Source organism: Petromyzon marinus, unplaced genomic scaffold (assembly GCF_048934315.1).
Source record: "Petromyzon marinus isolate PM22_M1 ecotype Great Lakes invasive population unplaced genomic scaffold, UKy_Petmar_22M1.pri1.0 PM_G_Scaffold_47, whole genome shotgun sequence".
Classification (NCBI taxonomy): Eukaryota; Metazoa; Chordata; class Hyperoartia; order Petromyzontiformes; family Petromyzontidae; genus Petromyzon; species Petromyzon marinus.
The window spans coordinates 426,534-447,689 of record NW_027422999.1 but is presented as its reverse complement, the minus strand read 5'-3'; the positions used below and the strand labels follow the sequence as shown (position 1 = coordinate 447,689).

Here is a 21,156-nt window from a genome sequence, read left to right as displayed (position 1 = left end):
AGAATGTTGCCCTCTCATACTAAATTAAAACTTTTTTATTTTACCAGGGCCCACTGAGCTGTAAAGCTCTTTTTTTTAGAAGCGACCTGGCCACAAATGATAGCTCAACGAAGTGGCTTATTGTGTGAAAATTTCTAGCAGCCAAATACTCCAAACGCATGCTTCTGAATTGGGAGGGAAAAACCGGAGGACTCGGAGAAAAAGCCACACGACCAAGGGGAGAACATCCAAATATACAGCAGCAGGCGTCAGGGTCGAGATCGAACCAACGACCTCCTGTATACTAGGCGAGGTAGTTAACATCTGGCCACTGTGCTTGCAGCCCATCTTACCCGAGTGAATGTGAGCTTGCATTCTGTGCTCTGGTAACCCGTAATTGTACACAAGCGAGAGTGAGAAAGTACACCGCCAGTGTTTCAGGTCGCCCTACCGATGAGAGCGATCAAACACGAAGTACGATTCTCAGAGACAGCAATAATATAATCCCATTCCTCTAGAATTACTGTCAGCTGTGCCCCTATGATGGGAAAGGTTATGCCACTCTTCAGAGGTATGGGGTGCTCTCCTTTCCTTCTCACCTCATCTATGCCAACCGTGTCACGATGTATTTATTTCAATTGTGCCTCTCGTTCGCCAGTCTGATTCTTCAGCTTGTGTACGTCTTGTATCGAGTAGGTGGTGTGGCCAACACCACGCCAAAGGGGCCATCCATAAATGACGTCACGCACCTGGGGGGGGGGGGGTCAGACATTTGTGACGATGTGTGACGAGGGGGGGGGTGAGAAATGTGACGTCACATCAAAATGCGCAACTTTAAATAAATATAGACAACACGTTCCACTTAATTAAATAGACTTGTTAATAAATGTTTTCTCCTACAACATCAGAGTGCAGCGGCACAATAAATACGCACTACAATGACAATCGTTTAAAGCGATTTGAAGCATGTTTTATCTTTTTTTTTGGGGGGGGGGGGGTCAGACATTTGTGACAATGACGAGGGGGGGGGTCAAAAATCGTCCAAAATCGCGTGACGTCATTTATGGACGGCCCCAAAGCCGCTTTTGTCGCCCCAATGCTGACGTATCCACAGCACACCAGGTACTCATTTAAGTCTGAGCCGACATAATTGAGGCCCAGGAAGTCACCGTTGTGACCACATACACACGCACGAACATTCGCCAATGCGTCATCATCGCCACTCCGATCACTTAGCGGCCGACGACAACGACGACGACGACGATGTCTGGGGCCGCTCTACCCGATGCAAGGATTCTGCCGACGGCTAAAGGCTCCTCCTCCCGTGCGCCTCTGGCGATGCCCCCAGAACAGCGCTGTGCCGAGATGGCTGCGTCAACGGCGGGCGCTGCGCGGCTCCCTGGCGTGTGCACCTGCAGGGACGGCTACTCGGGGCTTCGCTGCCACAAGCGTATGGCCACCATCTGCTGCTGCTGCTGCCGCCTCTCAAATCCCCGCCGTCAACTCTTCGTAGAGAGAGATTGGGGGGGGGGGGGGTATCCGATCGGGATTTCCTTGGCATTTTTCCCTCCAGTCCTCTGCATTCTCAAACTGAAGTTTGTGGGCCAGTCTTCCACGGTCCATTCGCATCTCCCATTAGTCGCCATTGAAGTGTAAATTGGACCGTATCGCTGCATTGTATTGCAGGCTGCTGATTTTGTGGGAAGTGAAAAGTGGGCCGCAGAAAGGTGTATCTACTGGCTTTACGAAACACCTGTTGTAGCCTATAGTTACCTGTGTACTAGAAGACAGCGAAAGAACGCGTCAACTCCTTGGTAGGTCGGTAAGCTGTACAATGTGGTTATTTATATAAGCATCGTGTCTATCTGTTGATTTGAGAGCTGGAATCGAGACATTCTTCCATATAAGCTGGTATGCTTGATTTGTCACATCGTGTTCCCTGAGACATCACAAATAGTGGCATCAAATGACTGCATCTAACAGAGAAATCCATGTTTAGAAGTCTGTCTCCTTCCTGTTTTATTTCCTCGTAATGATGAATATTTCAAATTTTCAGATTCAGGTTAATGTATCAAGATGCGTTAAAATTGTGGGGAAGATACGTGACCGTTAGTCATTATACCCTGGTCAATGCAGGTTGGTGAGGAAACTCACCCGACGTGGATAACCACACACCACTTGCACTCAGATGACCCCAACCACTCGGGACTCAAGCAGGTACACGGATAGCACCGGGAGGTCTTCATCCAGCTGTGGATTGATCGTGGTCAATGATGACATTCAATGTTTAAGGTGTAATAGCGGTGCAATTGTTAGCGCAATGCACTATGAACCCAGCAGCGAGTCAAGTTTGCTTACTGATCACGGATGACATCAGTAGCGAGTGATATCTGAACTAATTCCGGGCACCTACCTGTCCTTCACCAATCCACACTGACCAATGTGGTGAATGATGGTCAAACAACCCCCATGGCAGAAACATCGTGGTGGAGGAATTCATCCAGCAGTGGATTGACAAATGTCTTCACATTTAAATAAAATGTTTAGTGCCAAGCGATTGGACTACACATTTTAATTATAGATTTAAAGCTTTCGTGACTGCTAGGATCCATACTCTTTGGTTCTATTGGGTAAAGTCAGCGCTGTCCTCCAGACAGTCTCGTCCCTTCACCTGATGAAGGCCGCTTGTGTTGTGGCCGAAATGTCGTGATTTTTTGTTATTTTATTTTCACCTACGTGACTTTACCCAATAGAACCAAAGAGTACTACACATTTTACCCAGCAGAATGGCGGTGATTGTTGCACGCGCAAAACGAAATCGTCTCGCAAGTTCACAGTGTCACATTGTGCGTCTTCATTCTTTGTGCCGTCTGCCTTTTGCTCAAGTCAAGCGCGACGTCCCGTGTAGTCACGGCGCTGTCACTGATCACCAATCGATTATATAATCACTGCACCTGAATGAGTTAAATGAAGACGTCACCCTGCTGCTGCTCTATTTAAGACCGGGAGTAAGTGAGGGCTTTACCATTCTGGCGAATTGCCCGATAATGCTGGATGTAATTACCAGCGAATCGTCGTATTCAAACTGTAAATGTTGTGGATTCACTCTTCAACACACCGGTGGGCTGATGTAGTGAAACTCTTTTGTCAATGTGACACTTTTTTTGCTGATTGGCCGTGTCGGGTGGTGGAGGGTTACGACACATTTATAAATAACACTAGCTCCGTAACCACCAGGCTAACTACACTAATTACACTGTAACTAGCTACGTGACCACCAGGCTAACTACACTAATTACACCGTAACTAGCTACGTGACCACCAGGCTAACTACACTAATTACACCGTAACTAGCTACCTGACCACCAGGCTAACTACACTAATTACACCGTAACTAGCTACGTGACCACCAGGCTAACTACACTAATTACACCGTAACTAGCTACGTGACCACCAGGCTAACTACACTAATTACACTGTAACTAGCTACGTGACCACCAGGCTAACTACACTAATTACACCGTAACTAGCTACGTAACCACCAGGCTAACTGCACTAATTACACCGTAACTAGCTACGTCACCACCAGGCTAACTACACTAATTACACCGTAACTAGCTACGTGACCACCAGGCTAACTACACTAATTACACCGTAACTAGCTACCTGACCACCAGGCTAACTACATTAATTACACCGTAACTAGCTACGTGACCATTAGGCTAACTACACTAATTACACCGTAACTAGCTACGTGACCACCAGGCTAACTACACTAATTACACTGTAACTAGCTACGTGACCACCAGGCTAACTACACTAATTACACCGTAACTAACTACGTAACCACCAGGCTAACTACACTAATTACACCGTAACTAGCTACGTCACCACCAGGCTAACTACACTAATTACACCTTAACTAGCTACGTAACCAGGCTAACTACACTAATTACACTGTAACTAGCTACGTCACCACCAGGCTAACTACACTAATTACACTGTAACTAGCTACGTAACCACCAGGCTAACTACACTAATTACACCGTAACTAGCTACGTGACCACCAGGCTAACTACACTAATTACACCGTAACTAGCTACGTGCCCACCAGGCTAACTACACTAATTACACCGTAACTAGCTACCTGACCACCAGGCTAACTACACTAATTACACCGTAACTAGCTACGTGACCACCAGGCTAACTACACTAATTACACCGTAACTAGCTACGTGACCACCAGGCTAACTACACTAATTACACTGTAACTAGCTACGTGACCACCAGGCTAACTACACTAATTACACCTTAACTAGCTACGTCACCACCAGGCTAACTACACTAATTACACCGTAACTAGCTACGTAACCAGGCTAACTACACTAATTACACTGTAACTAGCTACGTCACCACCAGGCTAACTACACTAATTACACTGTAACTAGCTACGTAACCACCAGGCTAACTACACTAATTACACCGTAACTAGCTACGTGACCACCAGGCTAACTACACTAATTACACCGTAACTAGCTACGTGCCCACCAGGCTAACTACACTAATTACACCGTAACTAGCTACCTGACCACCAGGCTAACTACACTAATTACACCGTAACTAGCTACGTGACCACCAGGCTAACTACACTAATTACACCGTAACTAGCTACGTGACCACCAGGCTAACTACACTAATTACACTGTAACTAGCTACGTGACCACCAGGCTAACTACACTAATTACACCGTAACTAGCTACGTAACCACCAGGCTAACTACACTAATTACACCGTAACTAGCTACGTCACCACCAGGCTAACTACACTAGTTACACCGTAACTAGCTACGTGACCACCAGGCTAACTACACTAATTACACCGTAACTAGCTACCTGACCACCAGGCTAACTACATTAATTACACCGTAACTAGCTACGTGACCACCAGGCTAACTACACTAATTACACCGTAACTAGCTACGTGACCACCAGGCTAACTACACTAATTACACTGTAACTAGCTACGTGACCACCAGGCTAGCTACACTAATTACACCGTAACTAACTACGTAACCACCAGGCTAACTACACTAATTACACCGTAACTAGCTACGTCACCACCAGGCTAACTACACTAATTACACCGTAACTAGCTACGTAACCAGGCTAACTACACTAATTACACTGTAACTAGCTACGTCACCACCAGGCTAACTACACTAATTACACTGTAACTAGCTACGTAACCACCAGGCTAACTACACTAATTACACCGTAACTAGCTACGTGACCACCAGGCTAACTACACTAACTACACCGTAACTAGCTACGTCACCACCAGGCTAACTACACTAATTACACCGTAACTAGCTACGTAACCACCAGGCTAACTACACTAATTACACCGTAACTAGCTACGTGACCACCAGGCTAACTACACTAACTACACTGGGAGTAGCTACAACGGACAGAACCCCAGCTTGGGTCCAGGTCCACGTGTTGGTGACTCTTCACGGACGTCGAATGTAGATCTTCAGGATGACAACAGCAACTCTGGGGACCCAGCTTATATCCTCCGTGGTCGTGGCTGGCCTCACCCTTGGCCACGACCACCTTCTAGAATCCCCAAGCAGGATCTCGCCCCGAAACGTGACCACCCCTAGCCCCCCACTTGGGGACCCTGTGTAGACTTTACCAGTCACGTGTTCTCCGGGGTCAACCAGAGTGCCATGGCCTATAGTAACCCGATTCCATGGCTGACACTCTCACACCCCATCCTGTAGGAGTCGGCAATGCACACCTGAGCGTGGTGTCACTCAGTGCTATGACTCAGCGCTCACAGAGCCCCTCTAGGGCCAGCACGACACCCGCATACAAGTGGTGTCCGCGATGTGAGCACATCGCACTCCGTGCCTCTCTAGGGCCGGCATTACACAGTGACATCCACGATGTCACTATATACGTGGTGTCCACGATGTGAGTACATCGCACACCGTGCACCTCTAGCGCCGGCATTAAACAGCGACGTCTGCGATGTCAGTACATCTGCATTCCTCTTTCCATCCCAGAGTAACTCTCAGCATGCACCGCTCCAGGCTTTTTTCCTAAATACTTTTCAGCTTTTGTTCCATGTTCTTGTTTGATAATTCTTATTTATCACCGGTGCTATGGTATAAGCCATTGTCCTTGTGTATTCTGTGCAACGGCATGGACCATAAATAGCTCGGCACACACCCGGCTTGTTGATGTCCAATTGAACGATGCAATGCGGTGGCACTTGAACCTTAAAGCAGGATCCAAAATCCTGGCTTCTCGAGTTGCCACGCATCACTTCCCCATCCATTTGCCTCAATACTGCAACTGTCCAGGAAGCACAGCAAATCGTGGAAAAACGAACGTCTCCCCATCCATTCGGATCTCAATACAGTCCCTCACCAGCACTCGAGTCGCGCAAGCCTTTTTGGACCCACGCGCTTAACCTTCAACAATGTAACTTCAAACGTGATATTCTTGGGTCTTTCGGTAAAGTCACGTAGATAGGTTCAAAAAAAATAACAAAAAATAACAAAAAAAACTGCAACGTTTCGATCACAACACAAGCAATCGTCATCAGGAGAGCAATCTTATTATCTCTGAGATCAGGGCTAGGCCAGCCCTGAACAAGATCCGTCGACTCGATCAAGTCGCTCACATTTCTGAAGAGATGCCGCGACACTAAGGTAATACCGATCGCCTTCACACTGACATCTGCTGTTGTCACTTCCCCCAATGGTAAACGGATCTTGTTCAGGGCTGGCCTAGCCCTGATCTCAGGGATAATAAGATTGCTCTCCTGATGACGATTGCTTGTGCTGTGATCGAAACGTCGTAGTTTTTTTTGTTATTTTATTTAAACCTATCTACGTGACTTTACCGAAAGACCCAAGAATGTGAATTCCTGCAGTCACGAAAGCTTTAAGGCAACATTCAAACGTGATTCTTGGAAATCCGAATGAAGTCCACAAGACACAAACACCTCATGAAAGACCCGATGTAAAAGGTACCTGGCTTCAATCTTCCGTAAAGCTTACGGGCTACCCTAAACAACATCCGGTCGATGCACAAAAAAGGTAAATAGAAAAAACTCTCCAGTGTGCGACTGGGCTCACCCAGAACCATGGAACATATAACAATTCAATGCCCGATTCACAAACATAATGGAGGCATTACAGTGATACAATCTGCTACAGCTGACGCAGTCATCCGGCTCTACCACCTCAAAGAAACATTATTGTAGTTGCTACACGTCTGCACATACGAATAAGATGTTTGTGAAACTTGAATCGATGTGGTCATGCTATATAAAGCTGCTGCACTGGCTGAAATTGTCAGTTTGTATTTATGCATGTTGTTGTTGCAACGCGTTTTCTCAGTGGTCCATGAACAGTACACGTCGTGTTGAGTGACCAGAACGACACGTACTGCCCCTTCGAGCTTAGTTGTTCCCCTAACTGATAAATGGTGGCTAATGAAAACACTGTTCGTACAGACGTGTCTAATGCCATACAAGACATTTATGTATGGCACCAGTTACCGCAAATGCGAGCTGTTACCTGAGCAAAATGTAACCAAGCAAAAAGTACATTTAAAATGAATAAATCCAACACTCAGTTCAGCAGAAAATACTGAACGTATGATCACCAAAAATAGAATGTGACTTCTAGATTTGAAGCTTTCGTGACTGCAAGGATGAAATTGTCAGTTTGTATTTATGCATGTTGTTGTTGCAACGCAACAACAACATGCATAGTGGTATTCCAAACTCCCAGGGTGGTGTATTATCATCTTGTGCTAATTCCAAACTTTGTCAGTGGTGCGTTTCATGCTAATTTCCTTTGTCAGAGCGTTTGCTGTTTGCCCCCTCACAGCTTAAAGGGAGGCGACCAGCGCTTGGCTTTCTTCACTCCAACGCTGCCCGCTGGACAGGTTGGTCCCTTCACCTGATGAAGGCCGCTTGTGTTGTGGCCGAAACGTCGTGATTTTTGTTGTTTTAATTTTTTTACCTACGTGACTTTACCGAATAGAACCAAAAAGTAAGAATGCCACTTATAATTATACACATTAAACAGGATGTAATTGAATGGAGTGATGGCACTAGGAAACTGACGAAACAACCAGTTAAATTCCCAGCCACAGTTAACATCAGTGGGTGAAGAATGACCGACATGGTGTGGTGAGGCCTTCGTTTAAGCAGTGGGTTGACAAAACGCTGTAAATGATGAACAGTGAACACATTACAATTCTCCAGTGAACTGTTTATCAACACATGGTAAACATGCCTATAAAAGTGGCAAGGCTCCAAAATACAACTTGTTAAAATGTTGTTGTTGGGTGTCAATTGAAATTTGACATATCCACATATCTGTAACATTCCCAGAGTAAAGAACATGACAACTTAAACTGGACATATTTCCAGGTACATTCATGTTTTTTCAACTTTTAAATACACAGCAAAATAGATTCAAAGCTTTCGTGACTGCAGGAATGACTCTTTGGTTCTTTCGGGTAAAGTGTAGTAATTTCTTTCGACGAGACTTTACCGAAAATAAAAAGTGTAACACTGCAAAATGTCATGAATGAAAATATTAACATCAAAAACAATTTTAATGAAAAAAATGTGGAATAAGTGGTGCAGAGCTAAAAGCAGCTTTTTTTCTTATATCCAAATACTGATTTCTAGAAGAGATCAGATAACGGTAATATATTTACCACATGAAAAGGGTTTATATTGCCATTTATAATGCAAATCAATTTAGAAAACACGTAATATACAAGAATGGTTCATTTTGCAATTCCAATCATCTGCTGACAATTCATTGTAAAAGGGCCTTACAAAACATTTATATTACATCCAAAACAGTATTATCTGTAATGGAAAAAGATAAAAAGGTCAAACATTGGGGCACTATACCGCATTTCTAGCTTCAAGTTTATATTTTTGTATTACAATTGTAGCAAAAATTTTTAATTAAACCAATTAACATATTTTCATCTCTGAATATGCAAAAAAACTCGTGGGAAGAACCCAAAACTGTCTTGCATGCAATCACACTTTTTCAAAACACACACTTTTTACAAAGACCATATTATTATTTCTGCAATTATATATATTTTTTGGCAGTTACAGTATATCCATTTTCCAATAAACATTTACATTTGGCGCAAAGTGTTTTCAATTTCGGAAGTCATACAAGGCAACAATTTGAAGAGTACATTATCGGTAACTGCCTGATACATTTCAGGGGTCAATTAGTCCACGGCACTCACACTCACTTATGACAGCATAGACTTGCTGCAGATTAGAACCCCAATCAGATTTCAATGCTTTAACTCTCACCATGACAACAAATAACTTCCCCGAATCACCTAATCAGTTTTTAATAGAATAGGTAGAGTGCAATGTACCATATACATCTTTAGCATCAAATATATATAAGGACGAAACTAAAATATTAAACAAATAACAAAATAAATAGACTGCTTACAACACTGGCTATCCTTAATTTTGCATGTATTATCCAACTTGTTTTGTACGTTTAACACGTAAAAAAAACTCCAACATTCTCGTCGTTTGCATTTGTTCATATCCCAACACATTGCATTAGATTGTAATATTCTTAAAATCGACTCAAATCCATGACACTGCTCATTTGTTGTACTTTCATATTATATCCTGCAGCTTTGAATATTATTTAAATCTGTGCTTCCAAATCTATGTGTGTAATCCTTCAAAGCTTATGCAATTTTATGTACAATTTAATTTTAAGTGAGAGGTTACGTAAAACAGCGCTGATGCAAAAATTATGGTCCTTCCAATCACGTAAAACTCTGGGTTGACATGATGCTACGAGTTGGTAATAGATGAAATTCATAATAAAAACAAATCATTACAATATAATACGAAACAAAACTTAGAAAACAGCACATCTTGTTTCCGTGAATACAAACTACTAAATTGATGGACATAAGATTTACTTTTGTTGTAAGTCAAAAACCTTTGGGTCATACATGAAAGCCCATACGAGCAAAAAAGTGAAATGTTATCAACTGCGTAACATGGCCAAATTGATGCTGTGCCTTGCCTTTTCTTACACCGAGCACTCCATCCATGCTTTGTTATACGCAGGATACACGACTGCAATATTATCTTTGTCAGTCTTCAAACTCGCGCAATCATAGTACTCCTGTTCTAGTCAATGCATAAGCTGTCTGTGCAATGAAAAATCAATCTGAAAAGTTTACCTCTTGAATGAAGGCCTTATATGGCTTGGCACATTCTTATCTTTCAGAACTGGTTGTTCCCTATACCACTATCTGTAACCTTGAGTACACAGACACTGGACGAATACTCATCCTTCACGTTAAGGTAGACATTGCAGGGTTTTAGACCATTCTGTTTTTGCTTAACTAAACAATTGAACCAAATTGTCCTGCCACCTAGGGACAATCACATCGAACGTTTTATTTTACACTCTCTCAATTGGGATATGTCGTGGTGTTTATTAGGTTGTAGTTTTCCACTTTTTCTACATATATACTTGTTTATAGAGTTGTAGATGTATAGATGTAACACTATATTACATGGTAAAGTGAATTTGGCCACCTTTTTGTGAAAGTAAACATATTTGCTTAAATTAACATTATTTTCAAAGCAGAGGAAAGTTGGTAGTCTGATGCAAAGTCTTCACGGTTGTTTGCATGGAGGCCACAGGTAAATAACCGCACCGTGCAGCCAAAGTTTTCCTGGTCATAGATGTTCTTTGCCTGCCACCGTTAAGTCTGTTTGAGACGCTTGCATGGAGGTCCCAGCTGTGGAGACTGGGCCGTGGCCAAGGCACGGAAAGCATCCGCAACCAGGTGAGGGCGAGACAGAACCATGGACTTCCAGCCCGCCGTCTCCATTACGTCCATCGCATGACTGCAAGTACAAGTCAGGGTTAAGCGAGCTCCTAATAAGCAGTGTCTATAAGGATTGGGGCAAACGGTTAGTCTCCATTAAAAGGGACTGTAATGCAAATTGCCAGGTAACATCATCAATGTTACGCAGCTCAGTGACAGTCACACTCTCACTAGACTTGCCTGTTTATTATGAAGTCAATGGCCCGGGCCTTCAACTGCTCTGCACTGTGCAAATCGGCCAAGATCAAAGTCTCTACAACATTTTCCACCGACAAGTTTGTGCATAGTGCCTCCTCGCACATCACCTTCAACCTCTCTAATGCATACTTGAGAAAAGTAAAAACAAAGTGCAATTTCAGTATTAAGAACACTATTTTCTCTACCTATTTCGCTTGTATAACATTCCCTCACCCCATGAACTACTTTATAAACGCAGTATATAGCAGTCAAATGTTTGAGAATTTTCTTAAAACATGGCATCAACCTTTCAGCATATTTATGTTTTAAGTCATGTATTTATTGATCTCTACTATAATTAGGGGTCCTTGTCCTAAACTTTATTATATTGGTTACAAAGTCATGCAAATTACAAAGGAGGTGAGATGTTGTTTTCCAAGAGCTTAAAGAGTTTGGTTGTTAAGCTGATAAACAATGCAACTGCAAGCCACCATATTTCAACTCTAGCAGAATATTAAACTTTAATGAACAAAGCTTGAACATGCGACTTTATACGATTTGTATTCTTATTTCATTACTATTGAATATTATGTTCCAGAAGGGAGAGTAATGACTCTTAACTGATTATCTGGCAGATCTTCAGGAACAGCAGGATATCCGTTTCCTTAATAAAAGTATATTTGTTCCAATTTATTTCTATACAGCCATGCCATATCAAACAATCTTTTAAAACACTTCCCTTTATTTTATTACTAATTGTATCAATTGTTAATGTGATTAACAAAAAACCCTCAATACAAGAACACACAGCCAAATGGTTGCACTTAGGATAAAAATGCTGCATGTGAATGCACTTCAATGCACATGTACTAGCCTCTAGCATGGACTAATACCAGTTTGACATTCAATTCAATTGTGAAATGGCATGACAATTTATATTTTTTGTTGAAAATTCAATCATCTCCCAGGACATCAATTCCAAAACCTGAAAGCACTAATGTGAACGTCTACATCATATACATTTGCTATTCATATTATTTGTGACACGGGCTTTAGAAAATACCTAAATGCTCTTTTAATTTCACTTGCGACCTACAACTGCATACCGATACATCACAAGGTGGTGCGATCTCATGTTAATATTTTAAGCGTGTAACCTTGTCAGCAGCGGCCAGCAGCTCATCAGCCATCTTCTCCAGGTTTGGAGCCCTTCCCGTATAGACAAAACTCATCATTTCCTTGAACACGTCAGGCTCCACATCATTAATCTCCACTCGATTCTGCAAGGTAGCAACACAATATATTCAAATTAACTTCGGCATATATTGGGAGACGAAAATATAGCATTAAATTAAATAAACATCCTTTATATCTACACAACACATGTAAAGTGGCTCCATTCAAGTTGTATTCAACTTGCCGATGACTATTTATTGCGCGTAATAAATCCATTCTTGACACACATGCAATGGCCTTCTGTGAAATGTTGTATAAAAAATAGCTATAAAATACAATCTAACATTCCCTCGGAATGAATACTTTTTGATAATAAATGTGCAATGCGCCAAAAGAGTTACTAGGGTAATAGTTCAACATTTGACAGCACTCTCAAGAGATACTTATCAACCGATCCATTGTGACAAATGCACCTTGGAAATGTATGATCACAGTATTAATGTGCTGTATTAAGATTGCATTTAAAGATACCTTTTTGCTCTCTTCCATTTCATGTTCAAACATAGCATTAAAAACAAGTGACCGACCTGAAAAAGGTAAAGCAACTGTTAACAAATACAGTAAAACCTTGGATTGCGAGAATAATTTGTTCCGGAAACGTGTTTGTAATCCAAAGCACTCGTATATCAAAGCACTCGTATATCAGTTGTGATCACGTGACGCTCGGCAGACAAAGCGTATACGTACTACTCGTATTGCAAAACCTCACTCGTTTATCAAATTAATATTTATTAAAAAAATTTGCTCGTCTTGCAAAACACTTGCAGACCAAGTTACTCGCAATTCAAGGTTTTACTGTACAGTGAATTGGAAAAACACCAGAATGTGGTACAGACACATTTAGATGTTATATCTAGAGATCAAATAATCTAGATACAAAAGAGGTAAAATCCAGATCCATATTTTATTTCATATGGCATATCCATTACAGATTTGTCAAACATGGACGCAAATAAATGTCCAAATTAGAGGCTCAAAACCTACACCATAACTGCATTGTGAAAAATGAATTCCTGCACAACAACGATATAGTGAAGTAAATAAAAACGGAATAAAAACTTTAGCAACAGGCTAATTAAATATGTTCATCTCTCACACAATACAATATTACATTTATATATGTAGTGACATCGCGAATGTCACTGTGTAATGCCGGCTATAGAGAGGCACGGCGTGCGATGTATTAACATCGCGGGCACCACGTGGATGTGGGTGCAGTACCGGCCCGAGAGGGGCATGGTGAGCGCTGTCTGACAGTGCTGAGTGGCACCACGCTCTGCGTGGGGTGCCGACCCCTACAGGATAGGGTGTGAGAGTGCTGGCCATGGGAATGGGGTTACCAAGGGCCATGGCACTTGACCACGAAGGACACGTGACCGGTAAAGTGTACACAGGGCCCCCAGGTGGGGCTAGGGGTGGTCACGTGTCAGGGCCGGGAACCCGCTAGAGGATTCCAGAAGATGGTCGTGGCCAAGGGCGGAGCCACCCCCGCCACAGAGGATAAAAGCCGGGTCCCTGAGAGGGACCGGCTGCTGTTGTTCATCCTGAAGAATCTACGTCCTACAAGAGTCACCAACACGTGGACCTGGACCCCGGCCAGGGTCCGGTCCGTCGTAGCTAATTCCCGTGTAATTAGTGTAGATAGCCTGGTGGTCCACCACCATAGGTTGTTCATGTGTTACGGGGTAGTACCCCGTGTGTCGGTTGAAGAAGTGCGTCTGTGACTCAGTTGAATTCATTACACATATTTACTGATGTATCCTTTAACAAAAAGCATTACAAATTGACGTAAGCATTTGCCAGTGTTAGTTAATAAAATTCAGTGTAAAACAGGAAATGGCTGTAGTTGATTACCCCAAACTAATTACAGTATCATTAATTATATGGTTCTATTGTACACTAAACGACGCATGTGTTGCTTGTTGTGGCACAGACCTGCCAATACGGCCTTGTGTGCTTTAAACTCCTGGCCACCGACACGAAGCAGGCAGTCAGTGAAGCGGGAATTGTCCCAGATCTCCCCGAAGTCAACTGCCAGCCGGCAATCTGGCACTATCAATGTACTCATGCTGGATTGACCAGAAATGTTCACGGAATCCTGCACCACACTAACCTGCATAGACATCAACCAGCTTTGAGAAGGCATTTGATGATTTTTTTTTACAAATCCTCACTTAACTACACATTTTGCATGAAGATGTAGGCTTTGGTTCAATCAAGCAAGCAAATCTGCACAGACATCCTATATCAGAACAAGTGTTGTGAATAATGCCAAAATAGAGGTCCGTGAAATGTTTTTCATATTAATCAATTTTCATTCTATATTTTTGTCAAGTTATTTTACACTGTATAAACAGTTTAAACAGGTAGTGAGGCCCCTAATTATGGGTTCTGCACAACAACAGAGGAAGTGAACAGCCCTTCTTGATGTGCTTCCTTTCATTATCAAAAATGCTTGTATTTTGTAAAGTATTTTAAAGGTAAAAAATATAAATCTGGCTGATTAAAAGGACCCCCCTAAGGACAAGAAACATTTACATCAAACTGGCTGATGTCCGAGAATAGGAAAAGGAATTCATGTGGCGACATTTAAACAAAACACTTTATGTAATACCTGACATTCTAGTTTATAAAAATGTCAAGGTTTAAATATAAACACTATCCAGAGGGAGAAAACCTAAAAAAAATTACGCTTGATTATTTAATTGTTGTGCTATGTTAACTCTAGCACCAGTGGAGGAAAAACGTGCTTGTAAAACTCATGTTAACAATTTCCTTGTATGGAACAGGGAAAGTAATTATTACAATCTTCAATTAAGTAGAATATTGACTCCAACTGTGCAATTGTAATGACTAAAATAGAAAATTACACATTACCTGCAGCATGTCATACTTACTTCACCAAAGAGTGTCAGTTTGTTATCTGGAAGCAAGCTATTAGATTCATCAAGCAAAAAATCTCTTCGAATGAATTTTTTAAATCCCCAGTCTTTTCCTTGGAAAAAGTGGTATGCTCGCGGGCTCTCTGTAAAAAAATAGATTTCAAACAATACTCACCAGTTCTTACAATAAACGGTGGTAATTTCATGTAATGGGAAAATTGTTTTTTATTCTATTCTCAAAGTGTAAAGACAGCAATGTATTCTAAAGCCCTGCGCCACGGTGGCAGTCAACTACCTCGCCTGGTATATAGGTCATGGGTTCGATCTCAACCCTGATGCCTGTATATTTAGAATCTGCATGTTCTCCTTGTGGTTGCATGTATTTTTATCCAGATCTTCCGGTTTTTCCCTCCATATTTATAAAAATCCAGAGTATTTGGCTGCTATACATTTCAACACAATAAGCCATCTCGTTAAGCTATCGTTTGTGGCCGGGGCACTTCTGAAAAAGAACTATGTACAGTGCGGGAAAAAAGTATTTGATTCCCTGCTGATTTTGTACGTTTGCCCACTGACAAAGAAATGATCAGTCTATCATTTTAATGGTAGGTTTATTTGAACAGTGAGAGACAGAAAAACAACAAAATTCAGAAAAACGCATGTCAAAAATGTTATAAATTGATTTGCATTTTAATGAGGGAAATAAGTATTTGACCCCTCTGCAAAACATGACCTAGTACTTGGTGGCAAAACCCTTGTTGGCAATCACAGAGGTCAGACGTTTCTTGTAGTTGGCCACCTGGTTTGCACACATCTCAGGAGGGATTTTGTCCCACTCCTCTTTGCAGATCTTCTCCAAGTCATTAAGGTTTCGAGGCTGATGTTTGGCAACTCGAACCTTCAGCTCCCTCCACATATTTTCTATGGGATTAAGGTCTGGAGACTGGCTAGCCCACTCCAGGACCTTAATGTGCTTTTTCTTGAGCCACTCCTTTGTTGCCTTGGCCGTGTGTTTTAGGTTATTGTCATGCTGGGATACCCATACAGGACCCATTTTCAATGCCCTGGCTGAGGGAAGGAGGTTCTCACCCAAGATTTGACGGTACATGGCCCCGTCCATTTTCCCTTTGATGCGGTGAAGTTGTCCCGTCCCCTTAGCAGAAAAACACCCTCAAAGCATAATGTTTCCACCTCCATGTTTGACGGTGGGGATGGTGTTCTTGGGGTCATAGGCAGCATTCCTCCTCCTCCAAACACGGCGAGTTGAGTTGATGCCAAAGAGGTCCATTTTGGTCTCATCTGACCACAACACTTTCACCCAGTTGTCCTCTGAATCACTCAGATGTTCATTGGCAAGCTTCAGACAGGCATGTATATGTACTTTGTTTTGCAGGGGGACCTTGCGGGCGCTGCAGGATTTCAGTCCTTCACGGCGTAGTGTGTTACCAATTGTTTTCTTGGTGACTATGGTCCCAGCTGCCTTGAGATCATTGACAAGATCCTCCCGTGTAGTTCTGGGCTTATTCCTCACCGTTCTCATGATCATTGCAACCCCACGAGGTGAGATCTTGCATGGGGCCCCAAACCGAGGGAGATTGACAGTTCTTTTGTGTTTCTTCCATTTGCGAATAATCGCACCAACTGTTGTCACCTTCTCACCAAGCTGCTTGGCAATGGTCTTGTAGCCCATTCCAGCCTTGTGTAGGTCTACAATCTTGTCCCTGACATCCTTGGAGAGCTCTTTGGTCTTGGCCATGGTGGAGAGTTTGGAATCTGATTGATTGCTTCTGTGGAAAGGTGTCTGTTATACAGGTAAGCTGAGATTAGGAGCACTCCCTTTAAGAGTGTGCTCCTAATCTCAGCTCGTTACCTGTATAAACGACACCTGGGAGCCAGAAATCTTTCTGATTGAGAGGGAGTCAAATACTTATTTCCCTCATTAAAATGCCAATCAATTTATACAATTTTTGACATGCGTTTTTCTGGATTTTGTTGTAGTTATTCTGTCTCTCACTGTTGAAATAAACCTACCATTAAAATTATAGACTGATCATTTCTTTGTTAGTGGGCAAACGTACAAAATCAGCAGGGCATCAAATACTTTTTTCCCACACTGTAGTTCAGTGGGCCTTGCCTGGTAAAATAAAAATAGTTCAGTTTAGCTTTTAACTTCAAGGTAGATGAAAATCAGACCTGGATTTAAGTGTATGAAGATATAGTTCATATGGATTAGTTGAATGTGTTTGTGTATTAATAATGCTTGTCTTTGTAAACATGGTTGTGTGACGTGAGTTACATGTTAACATTACCAAAGACAACACCAAAGCAAATAATAAGAAAAAAACATGAAAGTTTAAAACAAAAAGATAGATTTAGACTCTCAGAAACATGTTAATAGCCTTAGCAAAGCACAGTAAATGTATGGATGTCATCACTTAAAATAGTTATCGCGCATTGAAAGAGTATCCTGAAAGTAATAAGGCAATTATAAAACAAACAATATGAACCACTAAAGCAAGGTAAAGGAGAAGTGTGAAATGGGATGAAAATGCCAACCTTTGTAAAACCACCAGAAATGAATAAAAAAATGGATGAGAATACAAACAAAAATAATGAAGTTGTAATAAACAGTGAGTGCAAGCAGAAAAATAAAGCCGTCACTTGATAAATTACAATGGAATAACACATGGTGAAGATTGTAAAACTAGGAAAATAAATGTCCGTGAATGACAATGTCCAGGTACACTAAGCAAAATAAAATAATTATTGGAGGGTCAATATCATGGAAAACACAAAAAATATGCATAATGGCAACTTCTGAAGGTGGAACAGGATCAAGAGCACTTTTGGAATATGAATTTGATAATGAAAAGTTGCAATGTGCTACAGGATGAAAGATTCCAATCTAGTGCATATTACCTACTATGAAACACTGATTACAAATAGAAACACTGACAAATGGAACAAAACCAAAAAGTACACAAAGCGTGGAGAGAAGTATGTTGAGAATTACAGTGAGAAACTGAAAGAGGAACACGTTGGTCAAATCAAAACGGCAAATTAGAGACAACATATTGACTGTTGTAAATATAGATTGGGCTTGGACAGGACACATCGCTAAATGGGATGGTTGATGGATGAGACTAGTGGTCGAATAGGAAGAAAAGTAGAGTACATGCCCAAGACGATGTCAAACGTAGACAGCTCATGTGAAGGATGAGGGATGGTGTTCGTAAGGTTTATACAATGTTTCAAGCAGTCGATAAATAATGGCTGATTATGATATAATCCTGTTACCAAATACACATATGACGTGAATTGATACTTAAATACAAGTAGTTTCACCCATAGCCTTGGTTTCCTCTCCCTTGGCATTAAGAATAGAAACCTTGAACTTGGCGTAGACTTCACTCTTGGGACAGCTGACCAATAACAAGTACAACGATAGGTAATCTTTACTCTCTTCGTCAAGACCCTTGGGGTGTATGCGTAGGCACCTGATTGAACATATAAACAAGACATATTAGGTGTGTATGTACGCGCAGACTACATTGCTAAAACAATATAGTATGAACTAAAACATGCACTATGCAAAATTGTTCTAGTAAAGCACCTCCGTGAGCATTGTGATTTTTTTTTAATGTCATAAAATAGCCAGAATTTACTGTACCATTTCAATGTATCATTGGTGCCTGCTGAAAATGTAGAACTCTTGAGAACTTGGCCCATTTCTTCACGACAGAAGCTGAAATTGTTGATGGTCCACATATAAGAGAACTTTACAACCTTAACCTGAAATACACGAGCACATAACAGCTATAAAGCTCATTCATTACCATAAATACATGACCATTGACAAACCCTCAAGTATTTCACCCACACATCTGAATATTGTGCTCAAAAACACAAACTGCCTATAAGGAAAGAAACATTACTGTACATGAAAGGGTCTTATTAGTGTTCTGGGATTACCTTGCATGTTCATTACTGCACAGCGTTAACACAAGTCTCAACATGTCATAGATTAGAGTGTGCAATAAAAGGCCTTTTTATTTTTTTTATTTGATAAAAACTGCTGCCCCTTTTGTAAAAATACACTACCAGTCAAAATCAGAGACAATTATCTAGTATAATGTTGTTAGTGCAATTCTATGAACTTTGCAATCTGATGTACAAAAATAGCCTGTACAATGATAATCCATAATTGCACTTACACATAATTATGAAACCATTTTGTATGGCTTTGCGATGAACAAAAAACGTGTAAAAGTTAAATGCATTAGCCATGCGCATACTTTGACCGGCACAAGACGGAGACCCGTTGAATGTGATTGGCCACAGGGGAACAAGTTACCTGTGTGTAGCACCAGCTTTCTGCGATGGGCGCATTGGACATTTCAGACGGAGGTGGGGGGCTCGGGGCCCTGGACATGTTTGCATTGAATGCGAGGGAAGTGACATCATCAGGTGACATTAAGAGGGAAGTGACATCATGAGGTGACATTAAGCAGGAAGTGACATCATCAGGCGACATTAAGAAGGAAGTGACATCAGGCGACATTTAGACGGAAGTGACATCATCAGGTGACATTGAGAGGGAAGTGACATCAATAGGCAACAATAAGAGGGAAGTGACATCATTAGGCGACATTAAGAGGGAAGTGACATCTTCAGGCGATATTAAGAGGGAAGTGACATCATCAGGCGATATTAACAGGGAAGTGACATCATTAGGCGACATTAAGAGGTAAGTGACATCATCAGGCGACATTAAGAGGGAAGTGACATCATCAGTCAACATTAAGAGGGAATTGACATCATTAGGCGACATTAAGAGGGAAGTGACATCATCAGGCGATATTAACATGTAAGTGACATCATCAGGCGATATTAACACGTAAGTGACTACGAGATTACGAGTTAAATGTTCTTGCTGTGGTTTTCACACCTGACGATGATTGCTTGTGTTGCGGTCGAAACGTCGTAAGAATTTTATTGTTTTATATATTTTTTTATTATTTTATTGTTTCCCTTCTACGTGGTGACTTTACCGAAAGAACAAAGAATATGAATCGCCGCAGTCACGAAAGATTTAAATAATTAAATAAAATTGCAAGAGATTGATTATTCGTGCAAAAGAGCGTCGCGTAACCTATCACTCAGGAGTGGGACCTGCGCCTTTAGTGGCACCCCGACGTGAAACGAGCACACGGCACCAACTGTCCCCACTTCCTGAAACGGAACGGGGTTTTACAATCGATGCACGTGCAACTAGTCTCAATGATTGTTGCGCACAGGAGTGCTTCAGGAGAGCATCAGCGAGGTTTTACTGTTCCTCCTCCACTGGAGGGGCGCAGGCTACAGCACAGCGGTTTACCACAAGGCACTCCGTAATTTGGGTTGTGTGGACACAACATCGCAGGGCTGTGAGACTTCTTGAAGGAGGAGATGTGGCACATCAGCCTGTTGATGTTTTGATTTAAAGCTTTCCTTACTGCAGTAATTCATATTCTTAGCTCTTTCGGTAAAGTCACGTTGAAGGGAAACAATAAAATATATTTTGATCTAAAGCTTTCGTGACTGCAGTAATTCATATTCTTAGTTTTTTCGGTAAAGTCACGTTGAAGAGAAACAACAAAATAACAAAATATATATAAAACAATAAAAAATTCTCACGACGTTTCGACCATAACTCAAACGGTCATCATCAGGTGTGTTGGTTTGCATAAATTTATTTTTAAACGGCACATTTATTTATAAATTATGATGACCGTTTGAGTTATGGTCGAAACGTCGCGAGATTTTTTTTATTGTTTTATATATATTTTGTTATTTTGTTGTTTCTCTTCAACGTGACTTTACCGAAAAAACTAAGAATAATAAAATATATATTGTGTTATATATATATTTTATTGTTTTATTGTTTCCCTTCAACGTGACTTTAC

General features: G+C 41.5%; 1 protein-coding gene across 2 annotated transcripts; it reads right to left on the bottom strand.

Moving 5' to 3' along the window:
• Positions 1-10,936: 10,936 nt before the first annotated feature.
• Positions 10,937-19,683, bottom strand: LOC142917360 (speckle-type POZ protein-like). 2 transcript variants are annotated; one of them, XM_076061995.1, is made up of 8 exons: positions 19,566-19,683; positions 18,882-19,003; positions 18,557-18,708; positions 15,227-15,354; positions 14,265-14,442; positions 12,801-12,856; positions 12,251-12,373; positions 10,937-11,242 (listed from the first exon to the last, which is right to left on the bottom strand). In XM_076061995.1, exons 1-8 carry the CDS (start codon positions 19,641-19,643, stop codon positions 11,087-11,089), a joined length of 993 nt encoding a protein of 330 aa, XP_075918110.1. In that variant the 5' UTR covers positions 19,644-19,683; the 3' UTR covers positions 10,937-11,086. The 2 variants fall into 2 exon arrangements, with proteins under 2 accessions (XP_075918110.1, XP_075918112.1); XM_076061997.1 differs by lacking the exon at positions 19,566-19,683 and adding an exon at positions 19,426-19,489 and having other exon boundaries at positions 10,938-11,242.
• Positions 19,684-21,156: the final 1,473 nt, after the last annotated feature.